We start from the raw sequence: 18,775 nt of genomic DNA, 5'->3' as shown, positions 1-18,775 counted from the left end.
CGACTGGCTCCCTTAGATGGCCATACCACATTCATTGTTTAAAGGAATGTGGCAAATTTCAACAGGTCACAATACCCCGGACAACTCAGGGTGGTGGATAAAGTATGACCTCAGGCCATATTAGGTTAGGAGAATGACAGACACGTCCCTCATTCATAATAAGACCTCAGCCAGTGATGGTGGATGAGGAACACTATCTAGTCCCTGGGAGGAAGGGACCGGAACAAGATAGCCTGTCAACCTCCACATCATGTTGGGAGGGTGGAGGGCTCCAGTCACAGTGAGAAGGGAGGCAGAGCACAGGCCCATTGACTCTGACAGATACAATGGGGCCTACGAGAAGCCTGTGTTTTCTCAGAGGGAAGGCGGATACCTAGAACTCACCACCAGGCACACTATATACGGGCCTACAACATAACAGGATTGTTCTCAGACCCTAGTAGTTAGTGACACTGCTGCATGAAAGCTGGGATCTTGTCTGTCTGATGCATGGTTATATTCCCAGTGCCTAGAACAGGTTCCAACATATAGTAGGTACTCGGTGAACATTTATTTTATGAATGAATAAATGATATGAATATTGCGATTTACTATTAGTCCTGAGTGACATTGTTTGGTATTAAAAGGTCTTCACCTGTTCGCCAGTGAAGTTCTGAATAAAAGTCATATCTGTAGAGTTAATGATTGAAACCTGAAATCATAGAGATTAGATAGGTTACATCATTTGACAGAATTGGAGAAAAAAAACATTTTAAATTACAACTTAAGTCATTTTTAAATTTTGGGAAAGAGTAGTTAATTATTAACTATATGTAAAACAAAAATGTAATCCCGTAAGAATGATCTTTAAAAAAATCCAATTTAACTTTTATTTATGGTTAAGACTGTGATACTTTCAGATAAAATGCATGCTTACTAATCTGAAAAGGGAAAATAGAAATTGAATTCAAATGAACTCTGAGACCCATTAACCTGATGGCCAGTTAATTGATCTAATCAGGGTTTTTGTCTAAATTCATTTCTGTGTTTACGTTATTATGAGAAACTGATGTTTATGGCTCTTCACAAAAAAACAAAACTGAAAATTTTAAATGTTATCTACATAGCAAAAATATTACCTTTAATTCTATTCAGCCAACCTAAAATCTGCAGATACTATTTCACTAGACTTTTTAAAAAATAAACATTATTTAAAATATAACTTTTTCTTTTCAGAAGGTCTCTTGATTTTCTTTTCCTAATTTTGTGGTAAGTAGGTATAACGGGTCTGAATGGTATCCCTCCAAAGTTCATGTTGCCCAGAAATAAGGGCAATATTTGGAAATAAGGTCTTTGTAGATGAAATACATTAAGGAACTTGAAATGAAATCATCCTGGATTTAGGGTGGGCCCTATATCCAATGACTGATGTTCTCATCAGAAAGGAGAGGACACACAAAGACACAGATGGAAGAAGGCCATCTGAAGACAGAGACAGAGATTGGAGTCATGCTGACATACACCAAAAAAAGGCAGGGGCCACCTGAAGCTGGAATAGACAAGAAAGAACCTCTGCTAGACGCGCTGCAGGAAGTGACACGCTGCCTGACACTGGGATTTCAGACTCTGGTTTCTTGAACTATGAGAAAATAATTTTATATTGTTTTAAGCCACCCAGTTTATGGTAATGTTGTGGCAGTCTCAGGAAACAAATACGCTAGTGTAATAACAATTGATTTTCTCATTTCTACCATATGAGGCATATTAAAATGCTGAGCACATCAGCAACAGTATTCTCTGCAATTATTCCTGGATGAAGCACAAGAATCGTGTGGGCTTCATGGGTGTGACCTGCGCCGTCACACTGGTCCCCACGTTCAATCAGACCCCACCCTTGGTTTAATGCCCAGCTGTTGTGATCCTGAAATTCTTAAATTTGGACAAAGGGTCCTGCATCTTCATTTTGCACCAGGTCCCACAAACTCTGTAGCTGATTCTGTACATAGATCAGGAAAAAAAAATCTAGCTTCACTGGTTTTCCTTCCTTTTTTAGTAAGCAAACAAGCATACAAGCATGGATCTATAGGAGCTCACTATTAAAAGGCATTTAAAACCATTTAAAAGTTGAATGCAATGAAACATTTCTTTGCATATATAAGAAAATACCCAGCAATGCATTCTTTGTACTCACATATCCAAAATTCTGTGCTCCTCTTGGAATGCCAGCAACCAGTTCTGGGGATAAAAATAGTCATTGAGAAGGGGGATTACATATATTTTAAAGTTATGCAACACATCAGTTAAAGATAGTGCTTTTTACATGAGTAACCACCATGTGAAGAGCTGGAAGTGTGAAGTCATGGTTTTGTGTTTCCTTTTGCTTCTGCTACAGACTATGGAATACAGAACAAAAGTTGTACTGTGAGATTTACCAGTCTTCATCACTGGTCTCCATGTGTTTTTGCCTGTATAGCATAAGCCTGGCTTCTCAGCTCTGTGTGTGATTTGCAGATTAAACCTCTTACTCTGGGTTTCTCTAGCTTTCACTGTGGTGACATCTTTTGTATTAGTGTAAAAAGTTTAGCTTCTGTCACATGAACATGTTAAAACAATTCTGGTTACCTAAAGAAAAGCCATCATAAATGACACGAGTCTGGCCCCCTTGGAAATGTTTACTGGTAGCAGAATTAGCAGGTGACCTGGTAACTAAGGGTCCCCCAGAAGGGAAGCTTCACTAATAGAAACAGAAGAGGCAAATCTGGGGGAAAGGGTCCATAGAACTCATTGCACTATGATCTGGCTCTAGATTCAGAAGGTAATGGTGTTATTCCTGGTATACCTGGGATGTGTCATTTAACCTCATTTTTCCAGTTACCTGCAATTGGAGGGAGTTGGAATTGCTAATTATCAAAAATCTTTCAGTTCTTGTTTCTATAAATCTAAACCAATCTTTGATTCATTGGGGTTAAAAATTTAGTTTAATTTAAATAGGAAGGGCCTGGAAGAGAATCCCCTTCCACTTAAATTTCCCTTCCCCTCATCCTGCCCTGAAAGGTATAGCACAAGTTCTAGCATCAACTATATCTGGTTTGCTGTGTTCTAGCAGAGGTGGATGGTCATGCTATTAGCATTAATAATCAAAAAAGATTCATTTGGGGTTAGATGTTGGACTTTTCAATAGTAAATCCATTCATTCAATCAACAAATATTTATAGGCAAATGGAGTATACAGTAGTGAGCAAAATGGACAAAATTCCCTGCTTTCATGGAACTTATACTCTGGTTGGAAGAGACAGTCAATTTAAAAAGCATAGTCAATGAAATGGCATATTTGAAGGGGATAAGTGTAGTGAGTGAGAAAAAACAAACAGTAAAATGGTACAGGGAGTGCTGGAGGTAGGATGGGGAAGGACGTATGACTTATTAGGACACAATTAGCAGGAAAGGACATGGCAAGAAAGTGACATTGGAGCAAAGACTGAAGAAAGTGAGGCTTTTCTTATGGAGAAGTGGGAAAAGTATGTTTCAGTCAGAAAGAATGGCAAGTGCAAAGATCCTGAGGTAGAAGTGTGTCTGGAGTATTCAAAGAATAGCAAAGAGACCACGGTAGCTGGAGAAGAGGGAGTGAGGAGTAAAGGGGTAGGAGATGAGGTCAAAGTAACTAGTAGCCTCATGAATGGAGTCTCTCAGGTCATTGTGAAGACTTGAATTTCAGACTGAATGAGTTGAAAAATCACTGGATCAAAGAAGTTACACAATCTGACTTCTGTTTCTAAAGGACCACTTTAGCTGCTGGATTTAGAGCAGACTACAGGGGGACAAGGGTAAATTCAGAGAGACCGGGTAAGAGTCTACTGCAATAAAGTAGAAGCTGTGCTGGAAGTGAGAAGTGGTCAGATTCCGGTCATACTTTGAGAGTTTAGTTAGCAGGATTTACTCATGAATTGGATATGGATGGGGTGTGAGAAAAAGAGTACAGCCCAAGGCTGACTTCCAAGGTATTTGGCTTGAGCAACTGGGAGGATGGCATTGTCACTTACTGAGATGAAGCTGTTGGAGGGTAGATCACGTTTCGGGGGGAAGGTTAGGAGTTTGCTCATGAGCACATTAAGCCTGAGACAGCTATTCAAATAGAGATGTTGAGTATTGAGTTTGAGGTTCTAGATCTTAGAACATGTATCCCTGAACCTAGAATTCAGTGTAATCTGGAGAAGTACCACAAGCCTGGAATTCAGTATAAGCTGGAAAAAATAAGTGAGACTGGATAAGAGTACCAAAACTCAAAGAGGAAATAAAAAGCCCAAATATTTAACCTGGGGACACTTCAGTGAGATGAGAGAAATTAAAGGGGAGTCAGAGATGGAGAAGGAGCCCCAAGTGTCTGGGTAGTCGAGTGAAGAAATGAGGAGGGAATGATGAACTCTGTCAGATGCTCCTGAGAGTTAAGGAAGATGAGTTGCATGAGGCCTCTGGTTTGCTTGACACAAGCTGTTTCAGCTGAGCAGTGAGTTTAAGAGGAGGGGGACGGTGGAACTGGAAGACAGAGATACAGGCAGAGAAGAGTGACAGCTCTTGAAGCAGAGAATACAGGTGCTTGCTGGAGGCGGAAGTGGAATAAGAGATTTTCTTTTTAAGATGTGAGAAATAACAGTATGCTTGTCTATTCATGGGGATGATTAAAAAAACTGATGATATGAGATAGAGAATTAGGAATGGCTGGAGTCCCTTCTTTGAGTCATGAGAGGGAATGAAGCCTAGTGCAAAGTGGAGAGTTAACCTTACAAAGGAGCATGGACTGCTCAACCTCAGCAATGGGAGAGAAGGTGAAGCATGTCCTTGAAGAATACAACCAGGCTGAAAAACTAAGCTATCCCGGGGCGCCTGGGTGGCTCAGTTGGTTAAGCGACTGCCTTCGGCTCAGGTCATGATCATGGAGTCCTGGGATCGAGTCCCGCATCGGGCTCCCTGCTCAGCGAGGAGCCTGCTTCTCCCTCTAACCCTCCCCCTTCTCATGTACTCTCTCTCTCTCATTCTCAATCTCTCAAATAAATAAATAGATAAATCTTAAAAAAAAAAAGAAAGAAAAACTAAGCTATCTGGACAGATTTCTAGGAAAGGTGGCAGAACTGGTAGCACACTGCTCAGTTTTCAGTAATCTTTACTTGGTATGAATTAAATTGGCATGTAACAACAAACCACCATCCGATATAATGGAGTTGACTGCTTCCAGAATCAGGCCTATCAATCAGAAGACTGACTATCCCATTTGAAATACATGACAACCACTACTAAGCATTCCACAAACATTCAGAATTTCATTTAAAAGACAACAACCATCACACTCAATAACTTTGGAGTCTGCAACCTCACATGGCCACAACACTAGGAGTTATTAAAAGTAAATGCTGGATGAGGAATTCTTAATCTCAGGAAACAAACTGAGGGTTGCTGGAGTGGGGGGTGAAGTGGGAGGGATGGGGTGACTGGGTGATAGACACTGGGGAGGGTATGTGCTCTGGTAAGCGCTGTGAATTGTGCAAGACTGTTGACTCTCAGATCTGTACCTCTGAAACAAATAATGCAATATATGTTAAGAAAAAAAAAAAGAAGAAGAAGAAGGTAGCAGGAGGGGAAGAATGAAGCGGGGGAAATCGGAGGGGTAGACGAACCATGAGAGACGATGGACTCTGAAAAACAAACTGAGGGTTCTAGAGGGGAGGGGGGTGGGAGGATGGGTTAGCCTGGTGGTGGGTATTGAGGAGGGCACATTCTGCATGGAGCACTGGGTGTTATGCACAAACAATGAATCATGGAACACTACATCTAAAACTAATGATGTAATGTATGGGGATTAACATAAGAATTAAAAAAAAGAAAAAAAAAGTAAATGCTGGTTAAAAATGTTCATAATTATTTACAAATGATCAAGATGGGGAAATTGTTTGTAGTTTAAGGTAAGTTAGAACTGTCACTCAACTATAAAAATATTCAGTTGGGAGGGAAAATAAGTGACTTTTCTTAGATCCATTTCAGTAACTCATGGTAAACCTTCTCTTAATATCAATAATACATGGAGGAAAAAGTTAGATACCTGGCCTCGAAATACATGACCTGGCCATCAACCCCATTAGTGAGAAGCAGAAAGGAGGCTAGTGTCCATCGAATGTCTTCTACCCACTAGAGAGTGTGCCACATGCTTTATAATATTTCCACTGTTTAACCTCTAAAAAGCAGGCATTCATATTCCCTAGGATTGGCCAGATCACTTTCTTGGTTTTTCGTTCACCACATCAGACTCTAAAACAAGAACAAAATATTTTAATCTTTTTGAATGATGAGCACACTTGGGAAGTAGATGGAAGTTATGGATCCTCTCACTGGAAAAGTTCACATACCTGCAAAACCTTGCATATAATTTCTAGGGGTGCAAATCCTGTGAAGTCCATCCATGTACCATCCAGAGTCCAAGGATCCCATATTAAGGACCTCTCATCTAGAGGACATCAAGTCACTCACTGTTTTTCATAGAATTCCAATTCTTTCCAGTCTAATTAAGTAAGTAGTGAACATGGGTAGTCATGGCTTGGTGTGGTCTGATAAATGGATCATGATCTCTGATAGTGCCTTTACATATCCACAAATCATTTTAAACTTGGATCCATCTAGTTATTCCTGTGATCTGACGGAAAATCACTGATCTTCTACCGTCTTGCTCTGTGATACGCTGTCATGCATCCCTCTTAATTTCCTTGGGTCAGGACTAAATGCTGTACTGGGTGGGGGAACTTTCCAAGAGTTTAATGTCATGTTTAAAATCATTTGGCATATTTTACAGTTTCCTTTGCTAAATCACTGAGTGATTATAAGATTTGACTCTTCTAGGGTACTAGGATTTCAATTTTATCTCTGATGGTCCCTAACCCAAGAGTTCTTTCTTCTTATAGCTAATATTTAAATAGCATTTGTTATGTATCAGGAATTATTCTACTGTTTAATGAACATATAGGAATAGCTTATTTAATCCTCATAAGAATCCTATGATATAGATAATACTATCATCTTCATTGTTATCGTCATCACCTTCATCATCATCACCACCATCTCTCTTTTAGAAATTAAGAAATGGAGGCACTGAGATTCAGGTAACTAGGTCACAGAGCTGGTAAGTGGCAAAGTCAGGGTTGAAACTCAAGTGGTCTAGCTCCAAAGTCCATGCTTTTAACTACCAAAATAGATTGTCTTTTAATATCTTGAAGAAAAAATGGAAAGACAGGGCCTTTAAAAATTATGTTTAAAAGAAAAATGTTCTCTTAACAACAAAAAAAAAAAAACAACCCACAAAAAACCCTGCTTTCAACCCCTACTTCACTGCATAAAGAGTGTTTTATGCTCTGTGAATTTCTGCTTTGTAGGTCTTGTTGACATGAAACAGTTAAAAGAGCTCTGATGATTTCTAGGGAAGGCCACATTTCATTTACTCTTAATTCTTTGTGAATTCATTAAAACACATTAGTAAAAAGTAGTTAAGGTTCATATGAAACAAGAAGAAAATATTGATTGATTGATTGATTGATTGATGACTGAGTCATTCAATAAACAATACCAGTCTTGTATATGATAGGTATTCTTATGGGCTGAATGTTTGTGTCCCCCCCAAATTCAGAGTATTGAAACCTAACCCCTAATGTGAGATGGTCTTAGGAGGCAGGGCCTCTGGGAGGTGATTAGGTCATGAGGATTGGATTAGTTTTATGTTTAGAGCTTTATCCTAGCACTTACTACAATTTTTAATCAGGTATTTTGTGTTCATTATTTAATGCCTGTCAGCCCCACTAAGACCATAAACTCTGAGAGTAAGGATCATCTGTTCACCTCCATGTGTTCAACACTTAATACAGAGTCTGGCATAGAGTAGGTGCTCAAAAAATTTTGGACAAATAAATGAATGATAAATGCCTTAGGAGAAAGAAAAATGAGATGAGATAGGAGTTTACAGAAGGGAGTAAAAGAAGGATTTCTGGAGGAGATGACATTTGAAATTATACTTTTAAAAAAAAGTAGCATTTGAGCACTGGAAATTAGAGTGGCTACAGAATCAGTGGATTAAAACCAGGGATGACAGCCTTCACAGGATATAGAGGACAGAGGTGAGGGGCATATATGAGAATAGGGGTTAATTCATTCCATTATTTTGGGCTTGAGCATGTCCAAAGGGGAAAGGAAATAATGTGGAGATGTTGGGTTGGAGTCTGGTGGAGAGTTTAGTATGGACATGTTCAATATGAGATCCCAGAAATTAAAGTAAAGATGGGGGATGTTGATTTTTCAAATTTGATCTGTCATTAACAGCACGGCTTTTGTGTAGGCCATTTAATCACCTTATTTTTTTTTTAATGCATAACATGGGATTACTGGACTTGTTTTTTATTGCTTAACTAGATTTTATAAAGATTGATATTCAGTCTTATGGAATTTTTTGAGACTTATAAAGCTGTGCTGAAGTGTATTTTGTTTGTTTTTCTATAGATTATTATCATATACATTCTGGGATTCCATTTTTATACATTTTGTGTAGTGACGAAAATTATATTTATAAAGGGGCTTTTTAGGTCACCTTATCTTTCCCGGGCTTTATAAATGACTTACATTCAATAATGTCTCTCACCTTGCTCAGAGTCTCCAGTAAATTCCCCAGCAGCAACTGAATATCCTGTGTTAAAGAAAAGAAAAACCAATCATGCTTGAAGGCTTTACAAATGAGCTATGTCTAGAAAAATGAAAGAATTACCATAGTACTGCTTTGTTCAGAAATCTCGACAAATATTGCAACATAAAAGTTTAGGGTTCTGTAGAGGGAAAAATTAGTGAAGCCAATATGAACAGTTCTGTACTAAATCCTGGATGCATAATAGACCTGCTTCTTCTGAGAATGGCAGCACAATCAGATTCTGAGGGATGCTTCATAATCCACCTTAAAGTGTAAATGGTGGCCACTGCATTTTAAGGTTGTTAATTCATCAGGATCAGACATGATACTCTGAAAGGTATCTTTTGTGCTCAGGTTTTGCTATTTCTGATCATCAAGAAGGTCTACTTCCTAATTTCTTTAAGGATGGTTTTCCACAAATTTCACTTACCTCTAAAGCAAGGTGAGGTGAAACACAAAAAACAAAAAACAAAAAACAAAACAAAAAAAGTGAGGTGAGGTGAAAAATATAACTACATTTTGCTTAATTTATTAAGCCATCAAAATGCCAATAGGATACCAAAAGTGGGAAGCAACAGAGGTGCAATGACATTGTTTGCATGTAATACATTTTGACAATATTCTAGCAACTATTTGAAGGTCTTTTGTTGTTGCTCTAAAAACTGGAAAGGACCACTAGCATGTTGCCCCTACAGTGTTGGGCAGCCCCACTAATTCATACTATCTACAATTGGCAAAATATTTTATGTGCAAGACACTATGATGGTTAGTGTTTGATTGCGTAACTGCATACTACCGCTTAAATTGAAACACAGAAGTAACCATCAAAATCCTCCACTAAATAAGATATTGACTTTGGGGCTGAGGTCAATGTTTTATTGTGCGAAGGAAGTATCCATCTAGTCTAATTTATTGACATTTTTAAAATTAAAAAAATGGTGTTGAATTTGAAGAAAGATTCTGTTACGGAGCCTAGAAAATAGGCTGAACCTAAAGAAAAGACATATAATATGGCTCAACAAAAGAAAGTCCATTCTAAGCTAATAAGGAAAGAAAATTTGCATAAGTTGCAGAATAATATCAGATAAGTGAGGAATAAAATTTTCATCTACATTTAATATGTTTGCCTTTTGAGAAACAACAAATGCGTTGAGCAACAATTCTCACCAAGGTAACTATCATCATAGGAAGCTGGAGCCACGTCTGTCTGTTTTTCCCGAGCCAATTTCCTTAGAATATCCTTGAATGAGTAATTTGCAATGATATCTGCAATACTGGCAGTGATCACCTGACCTGTGTTCAAACAAATTAATACATTAGCTGAATGAATGCAAGAGACAGGCCCTGTGAATAATATATACTCCCTTGAAAATAATCATGGAATTGCTTGCATTTTTGATGATGAATTTTCCCACATGCCAAATTGCAAGGTAAAACTGGTTACAGCTGGATAGAACTTTCCATTCTGACAGAAGAACCAAAGATGAACTACATAATTTTATCTGTCTTCCCAATGCCTTCATAATACATACTCCCTCCATTTCCAAATGAGAAAAATATCAGAGTAAAGACACCTGTTGGCAAAATTTATGAATTAAATTTTTAATCTGGAACATCGTGGCTAGAAGAAACATCATCTAATTTTGAGATCATCTAGCCAAAGCATAACTTCTTATAAGTGGGGAAACTGAGGCTCAGAGAGCATGAGTGCTTTCTCTCAGGTTATGTGGTTTCACTTTTAGGATATTTGGCATTACAACCAAGGTCTCCTTTGGCATTCTAAGAAGACATTTTGTGTTCTCACAAAATACAGATTAAATCTAAATCACTTAATTAATAGATTGTGAAATCTATCAGTTATGTTAAGGGAGGGAATTACATAACTTTTGAGCTCTTAATTTTTATGTTAAAATGTATACATAGAGCATAAAATTATGACAATGGGAGGCTGTGAGGTCCAGTGAGATCCAGAATTTTAGCAAAAAAAAAAAAAAAAGGAATCCATGGCTGCCAACAATGATATGGTAAGAACTTTGGCTAATATCTCCCAAATAAAGTCACTATTAAAAGTCCTGAAATATGATCATATTGGGGTGGTCAAATATCCAAAAGATGGCCAACAATTTTCCACCACAATTTCCATGCATTCCTATATTTATAATGGACATCTAAGGGACAAGTGTGATCTCATGCTTCTTGGGAGAAAACTGGAGAAATGACTTCAAGAAACTAACATTTAATATTAATTTTAGTTTTAAAGCCAAATTATTCTTTGGGAATTTACTGATAATTTACACAATCTTTCTGTTTGAAGTCCAAAAGGAATAAAACTATCAAATCTAGCCATAAATATTTCCCAGTGACTGTGCCTGAAATGATTGTGAACAATGTCTACAGAATTTGCCAATTTTTTCTGGTTTAAAGCTAAATATCCCCTTCCCACCTCCCACATACACACTGCCTTTGTTTTCTTTAGTTGCTTCAATAAACATTATAATCTTAAGCCTAAATAAAATTTTACATTACCTATCACAGACAATGCTTCTAAATCTCCTTGGTATGGCTACTTTTCAGCAAATCATCAGTATCTGACATTTTAACTTAAAGAAAGGAAAGAATTATCTAATCAAGTGAATTAGATTATCTAGTCAAGTGAACTAGAAGAAATCTTTTTAAACACACATAATTTTTACTTTATAACCATCTGCTGCATAAAATATAGTTTTTCAATTTGCAAAATAATTTTTAAGACTGAAATGTTAATTATTTGATGTTCATAATTGTACATGTATGAATTAAGCTTAATAGTAATTTCAGGGGCACCTGGGTGGCTCAGTTGGTTAAACGACTGCCTTCAGCTCAGGTCACGATCCTGGAGTCCCTGGATCGAGTCCCACATCGGGCTCCCTGCTCGGCGGGGAGTCTGCTTCTCCTTCTCCCCCTCTCATGTGCTTTCTCTCTCTCATTCTCTCTCTCTCAAATAAATAAATAAAATCTTAAAAAAAATAGTAATTTCACATACAATTTTATCATAAACCCATCTCCCAGATCTCTTCCATTGGCTTTTAAAAAGAAGCATTTGTAGTTTTTTATTTTATTTTTTATTTTAATTCCAGTATAGTTGACATACAGTGTTATATTAGTTTCAGGTGTACAATATAGTGATTCAGTAATTCTATTCATTGCTCAGTACTTGTCAAAATAAGTGTACTCTTAATACCCTTCATATATTTCACTCATCCCCTGTCCCCCCTTCTTCCCTCTGGTAACCATCAGTTTGTTTTCTATAGTTAAGAGTCTGTGTTTTGGTTTTTCTCTTTTTTAAATTTGTTCATTTGTTTTGTTTCTTAAATTCCACATATGAGTGAAATCATGGAATTTGTCTTTCTCTGACTGACTTATTTCATTTAGTAGTAAACCCTGTGGATCCATGCATGTAGTTGCAAATGGCAAGATTTCACTCTTTTTTATGGCTGAGTAATATTCCACCATTGTTTATATACCACTTCTTTATCCATTCATCTATTGATGGACAGCTGGACTGCTTCCATAATTAGGCTATTGTAAAGAATGCTGAAATAAACATAGGGGTGCATATATCTTTTTGATTTAGTGTTTTTGTATTCTTTGGGTTAATATCCAGTAGTGAAATTATGGGATCATAGGTAATTCTATTTTTTAATTTTCAGAGGAAGCCTCCACAGTGGCTGCACCAGTTTGCATTCCCACCAGCAGTGCACAAGAGTTCCTTTTTCTCCACATCCTTGCCAACATTTGTCGTTTCTTGTGTTTTGATTTTAGCCATTCTGATAGGTATGAGGTGATATCTCATTGTGGTTTTGATTTGCATTTCCCTGATTAGTGACACTGAGCATCTTTTCATGTGTCTGTTGGCCACCTGTGTGTCTTCTTTGGAGAAATGTCTGTTCAAGTTTTCTGACCATTTTTAATTAGATTATTTATTTTTTGGTATTGAGTTGTAGAAGTTCTTTATATATTTTGGATACTAATTCTTTATTGGGTATATCATTTGCAAATATCTTCTCCCATTCAGTAGGTTGTTTTTCAGTTTTGTTGATTGCTTAATTTGCTGTGTGGAAGATTTTTATTGTGAAATAGTCCCAATAGCTTATTTTTGCTTTTGTTTCCCTTGCCTCAGGAGACATACCTAGAAAATGTTGCTATGGCTGATGTCAGAGAAATGACTGCCTATGCTCTCTTCTAGGATTTTTATGGTTTCTGGTCTCACATTTAGGTCCGTGATCCATTTTGAGTTTATTTTTGTGTATGGTGTCAGAAAGTGCTCCGATTTCATTCTTTGGCATGTAATTGTCCAGTTTTCTCAGTATCGTTTGTTGAAGAGACTGTCTTTTTCTCATTGGATATTCTTGCCTTCTTTGTTGAACATTAATTGAGTATATAACCATGGGTTTATTTCTGGCTCTCTATTCTGTTCCATTGGCCTATGTGTCTATTTTTGTGCCAGTACCACACTGTTTTGATTTCTATAGCTGTGTAGTATAACTTGAAATCTGGAATTGTGATACCTCCACTTTGCTTTTCTTTCAAGATTGCTTTGGCTAATCAGGGTCTTTTGTGGTTCTGTACAAATTTTAGAATTGTTTGTCCTAGTTCTGTGAATAAATCCTGTTGATATGCTATTTTTTGCCATTTTAATTACTTATGTGTCTTCGTGTGCACCTCCTTCGATTGATTTTATTGCGGAACTCCCTGTACCTCCTGGATCTGGATTTATGTTTCCTTCCCCAGATTTGGAAAGTTTTCAGCTATTATTTATTCAAATAAATTTTCTGCCCCCTTTTCTCTCTTCTTCGGGGATCCCTATAATGTGAAAGTCACTATGCTTGATGGTATCACTGAATTCCTTAAGCCTTTTCATTTTGCATTATTTTTTCCCCTCACCTGTTCAGCTTGGTTGCTTTCCATTACTTTATCCTCCAGGTCCAGTGACCTGTTCTTCTGCTTCCTCTAGTCTATTATTTATTTCATCTCATGTATTTTTTTTTAAAGATTTATTTATTTATTTGAGAGAGCGAGAATGAGAGTACATGAGAGGGGGGAGGGTCAGAGGGAGAAGCAGACTCCCTGCCGAGTGGGGAGCCCGATGCGGGACTCGATCCAGGGACTCCAGGATCATGACCTGAGCCGAAGGCAGTTGCTTAACCAACTGAGCCACCCAGGCGCCCTCATCTCATGTATTTTTAATGTCATTTATTGAGTTCTTCATCTTTGATTGGTTCTTTTTTATGTTTTCTATCTTTTTGATAAGGGTCATTGATGCCCTCCACTCCTTTCTCAAGTTCCATGAGTATCTTTATGATTACTACTTAAAATTCTCTATTGGGCGTATTATTTATCTCCATTTTGCTTAGATCACTTGCTGTGATTTTTGTCCCATTCTTTCATTTGGGACATAATCCTCCGTCTCCTCATTTTGTCCAACTCTCTGTGTCTGTTACTGTGTATTAGGAAAGTCAGCTACATCTCCTGCTCTTGAAAGTAGTGGCCTTATGAAGAAGAGGTCCTCTACAGTGTGGTGTCACCTGTTCACGAGAACCTGGCACTTCAGAAGTGTCTCCTATGTGTGTTGTATGTGCCCTGCTGCTGTGGCTGAGCTACTTTTTCTTCAGTCCGGGCATCTGCAGTGGCTCTCTTTGCCTGTTGTGGGTAGGGTTTGGTCCCTGTGCTGTTAGTGGTCCAGTCTGGGGCTGTCTTGGGCTTGAGTTGAGTCAGACCAGGCATTTGCCAGAGATGCAGTATCACTGAACTTTCCCCATGTTGTTCCTTGAGAGACTTTCATTGGTGGGCAGGTCCTACAGTCAGAACAGCTGACTGTCCCCAGCCCACTGCTGGGGCCACAGTCTGACAGGTGTGTGTGGTTATCTTTCCCTCTCCCCAGGCCAGGAGTCACTGTGGAGTAGTGCTGGCCCATGTCAGGGCTGTTTGCACACTGCCAGGCTTATGGCACCACTTTGTTTTTTGTTTTTTATTTTTTTGTTTTGTTTTTATTATGTTATATTAGTCACCACACAGTACATCATTAGTTTTTGATGTAATGTTCCATGATTCATTGTTTGCATATAACACCACTTCGGATGTCTTCTGGCCAAGAGTGTTAAAGGGGTGGATCCTCAAAGTGCATGGGGGCAGGAGGCAAGGTGTCAGCAAGTTTTTTGCTGGTCTATGGGAAGGGACCTGCAGCAACTGGGACTAAAGCTGTCTGACTGGAGTGGGGCAGATCGATTGAAGTGCAGACGGAGTTAGCAAGTTAGGTAGTAAGTATTGGCAGAGCCATGCTGGTTCCTGCAGATGGCATGTTTATGCTGGGGTTTAAAGTCCCACTGGTTATAAGAACTTGTGAATGTCGGCCCCTCTGGTTTTCAAAGCCAATGTAATAGGGATTCATCATCCCCCAGAGGGATCCCTGACATGATAGTCTATTTCTTTCCCTTCTCTGTGCCTGCAGTGTCCCTCCCTCCCAAGGACAGCCCCAGGGGTCTGGTTAGCTCCCTACCACATCTTCACCTTTCCTACCCTCTTCAGTATGGCGTCTTCTCTACATTCAGTTGTGGAGTTTGTTCTGCCAGTCTTGGGATTGTTTTCTGGGCTATTTACGCTGATGTGAGTGTTATCTAGTTGTATCTGTGGGACAAGGTGAGCTTAGGGTCCTCCTACTCCACCATCTTTCCCAGACTCCCAATATTTGTACTCTTCCATTGGCTTTTAAATATGATCAGGTGTCTTCCATTTTAAAAGAAAAACTTCACTCAACTATTCATCTCTTTCATAGTCTACTCATCTTTATCCTAAACTTTACAGCCAAAATTCAGGGAATATTCTCTGTCATCTCTATGTAGGCATCCCATCCACATGCATGGCTTTAATTGTCACCAAGATGCAAGTGAAGGAAGTTTGTATTTTAGCCTGGATATCTTCTCTGAGCTAAAGCCCATACATCTAAACACTTATGTGAAGAACCTTGAATATCTCAAACATTTTCATATTCAACATAACCAAAAGCAAACTCATAAAATTCCCTCTCCAATGCACTCCAAACCTGTTCTCTTCCAGGGTTTCCCATCTCAGTGGGTGAGACCCACCTACAACCATGCACTTGCAAAAGTCAGAAACATATGCTTGGCATCCTCCCTTCCCTCACCCACACATATCCAACCCATTAGATAAGCTGTTTATTTTCCCCCAAAATATTTCTCAAATTTCTCCCCCTTTTCAATCTGTACTATTACCACTCTAAGAAGCAAGCATCTTCATCTGAACCTTATAGCTAGTTTAGCTTATAAACTTATAACTAACTTATCACTTTATGACTGGTTTGCTGATACTTCACTCTGGCCAACCTCCAATCCAGTTTCCATATAACAACCAGAGTGATCTTTTCAAAACACAGATCTGATCATAGCATCCCATGCTTAAAACTCTCCAGTGGTTTCCCATTATTCTCAAGACAAGCAACAATTAATTACTGTAGCTAAGGCCATCTGTTTAAACTCCTGCAATCCACCAGGGACTTCTTACTGTTTTCAGGAAAAGAAAAATCTGCTTACCTTGGCCTGCAAGCCCTTCATGGCCAGGGGGGATGCTCCACATCACTCAGCAGCTTCTCCCGATCTCCTGACTCTGGTCACCCTGGTTTCCCTCTCTCTCACCTGACTGCTCAGCTTCAGGTCATAGAACCTTTCCATAAGGTCCCTTCTCTCTTTGCTAGTTACCTCCTAGCAAAGTTCAGATCTCAGCTCAGGGTTGGTTGCTTCCAAGTTAGTTGACCTTAGGGAAGCTGCTGGCCTATGTAACTCCTTTATAAGAATTAGAAGGCATCATCCCGTTTGGGCAGATGCTGTCCCACATCTAGTTCAGGGCTCCCGAAGCAGAGCACAGGTTGTATTTCAGTCCCCTGTCCGCCAGTGTTCAGAGGACAAAACATCCGCAAGAAACACCCTCGGAGAAGCCTCCTACACTCTCATGGCTCCATCATGACATGCTTTTCCTTCACAGCGAGTACCACGTGCAGACTGTCTCAGGTACTTGCGTGAGTGTTGGATTAATGCCTGCATCTTCCCCCAGGTATTAACCTTGTGAGGGTAGGAACAATGTCTGTCTTTACTCATCACTGTATCCCCAGCATCTAGCAGCACAAAGCCTGGCGTAGCCTCAATAAATATGTGGTGAATAAATGAATTAAGTTGCAACAGTATTTTAAAATATCATTTATATAACAAGGTACAATGGGAAATGATAGCTCAATCATTTGGGAAACCATGAACATGGATATAAAATGAATGTAATAAAAGGTCAACGTTTGATTGTTACTTGTGCTTCACCTTCTTGTTAGTAACAACAAATGGGCATTTCTTCTCTGCTCATGCAACCTACCTTGCCAGTAAAAACTTCCCGGTCCTCCTACTATGAGGTCTCCATTCTACAAAACAAAAACAGCAACAGTTGGAAAAACAAAACAAAACAGATTTTTTTTTAAAGGTGACAAATCATTGTTAACAAGCGTTGCTCTAACAATTTGTTATACATAAAAAAGCAATTTTTAAATGAGGCCCTTCTATCAGAGGCATGCAGCTCGTTTTCTTTCTTTTTCTTGCTTTCCACTATTTAGTGTGTTAGCATAGTAAATAATTTTCATTTGGCTCAATTAGCTAAGTTGAATTCTCTCCCTTGAGGATATATAAATTCAGTTCTTTGGCACTGCCTCAGGTAAGCAAAAAATACACAAGTTTAATGCTGTGTAATGTAGCAGACATCTTTTGAGCCTTGGCAACAAAAAGAAAATTCAGTTTCTATTTATCTCAAGGCCACAGTAATGCCTATTTTTTCCATACATCTGCAACCACCTCCCTCTCCCCTTCTCAGGAGAGAAAGCAAAAACTCCAGACTAGCAAATACAAATTTTTCCTTCTCCTTACAAGCCCACCTTCCAACCTCTGCATCCTTAACTTTCAGTGGAAAAAAAAAGGACAATGATTAAAAAAAAAAAGACAATGAATTTTGTAGGCTGAAGAATTTTTTCTATACTACTTTCAAAACCATGAAATCTTTGTACCCTCTTACTAGGCATCTCTGTTTTTATTTTTGTGAAAGGATGTGTGAATTTTAACACTAATGTTAAATCTTATCAGTGAATTACAGCTAAGAGATAAAGCAATTCACTGATTCTTGTGATTTTTTTTGGAAGCACATTTTTCCCACTGAATTTTTGAAATTTTTCATTTAAAATGACTATCACAAGAGATGGGAAGAAAGACTGTTGCTTTTCATCACATGTATTTCTGTGCTATTTTAAGAGTTTGTCATCTGCATAGATTAATAAAAATAAAGAGCAAACAAAAACATTTGAAGAAGTTGCCAAAACAGGCTAGGTATATACCTAAAGGTTCTTTTGGTGGTTGTGGTTTATGGGGGTGGGGATGGGAGTGAGACAGAGGGCAAGAGGGCAAAAAAAAAAAAAAAAAAAAAAATCAAAAAGATAATACAAATATTAAAAGCTACAAGACCAAAGGAATTCACCTTATAAAAATCCAGACTAAATCCTGCTTGGCAGTAACCCTGGCCTTCTGGATCAGCATTACCTAGAGTGATCAAAATATAGAAATGTTATAATATCATCATTCCCAAGATATATTTTAATAACCATTTCAGGATATTCTGTTTTTTTCTCTATGTATTTCTAAATTTAAAATAACCAATATGTGTTTTATATTTTTTTAAATTCATTCTGAGTAAGTTATAAAATATATTTCAATTTATTTTCTTGTCCTAAATATCGTTGTGAGTCTCTAATAAGATCATTAGGAATAACGTCCCTTGGTGCCATTATACTGGGTTTTACAACTCGTGTTTGTTTGAAGAAATAAACTCTCCTTCTTTCAGCTATGTTCTGCATTCTCCATGTGGCAGTAATGTGTTTCTGAGCTGCCTGAGTGTTCTATGAGAAGCCACATGTGTCATTCCTAAAGAAATCCCTTGAGCAAGAGAGAGGTAAACAACGTCACCTGGGCAGATGCTTTCTGCTGAGGGCACCAACAAGGATTCCAATTTTAA

At 38.3% G+C, this 18,775-nt stretch overlaps 1 protein-coding gene across 2 annotated transcripts in view; it reads right to left on the bottom strand.

Moving 5' to 3' along the window:
• ITGA8 (integrin subunit alpha 8) overlaps positions 1-18,775 on the bottom strand; it is a 180,137-nt gene that overhangs the window by 122,443 nt on the left and 38,919 nt on the right. For both annotated transcript variants that reach the window (XM_064592014.1, XM_064592013.1), the window contains exons 5-10: positions 18,242-18,303; positions 17,099-17,144; positions 9,854-9,979; positions 8,645-8,689; positions 2,171-2,214; positions 635-691 (exon numbers count right to left, since the gene is read on the bottom strand). In XM_064592014.1, coding sequence (XP_064448084.1) covers positions 635-691; positions 2,171-2,214; positions 8,645-8,689; positions 9,854-9,979; positions 17,099-17,144; positions 18,242-18,303 — 380 coding nt within the window. The remainder of the gene's footprint in view (positions 1-634; positions 692-2,170; positions 2,215-8,644; positions 8,690-9,853; positions 9,980-17,098; positions 17,145-18,241; positions 18,304-18,775) is intronic.

The sequence above is a fragment of the Mirounga angustirostris genome, unplaced genomic scaffold (assembly GCF_029215605.1).
Source record: "Mirounga angustirostris isolate CCGP_5_RB_7025 unplaced genomic scaffold, mMirAng1.0.hap1 SCAF_5, whole genome shotgun sequence".
In the NCBI taxonomy this organism is placed as follows: Eukaryota; Metazoa; Chordata; class Mammalia; order Carnivora; family Phocidae; genus Mirounga; species Mirounga angustirostris.
The sequence above is the reverse complement of the archived record's forward strand: the minus strand, read 5'-3'. Positions and strand labels throughout refer to the sequence as shown.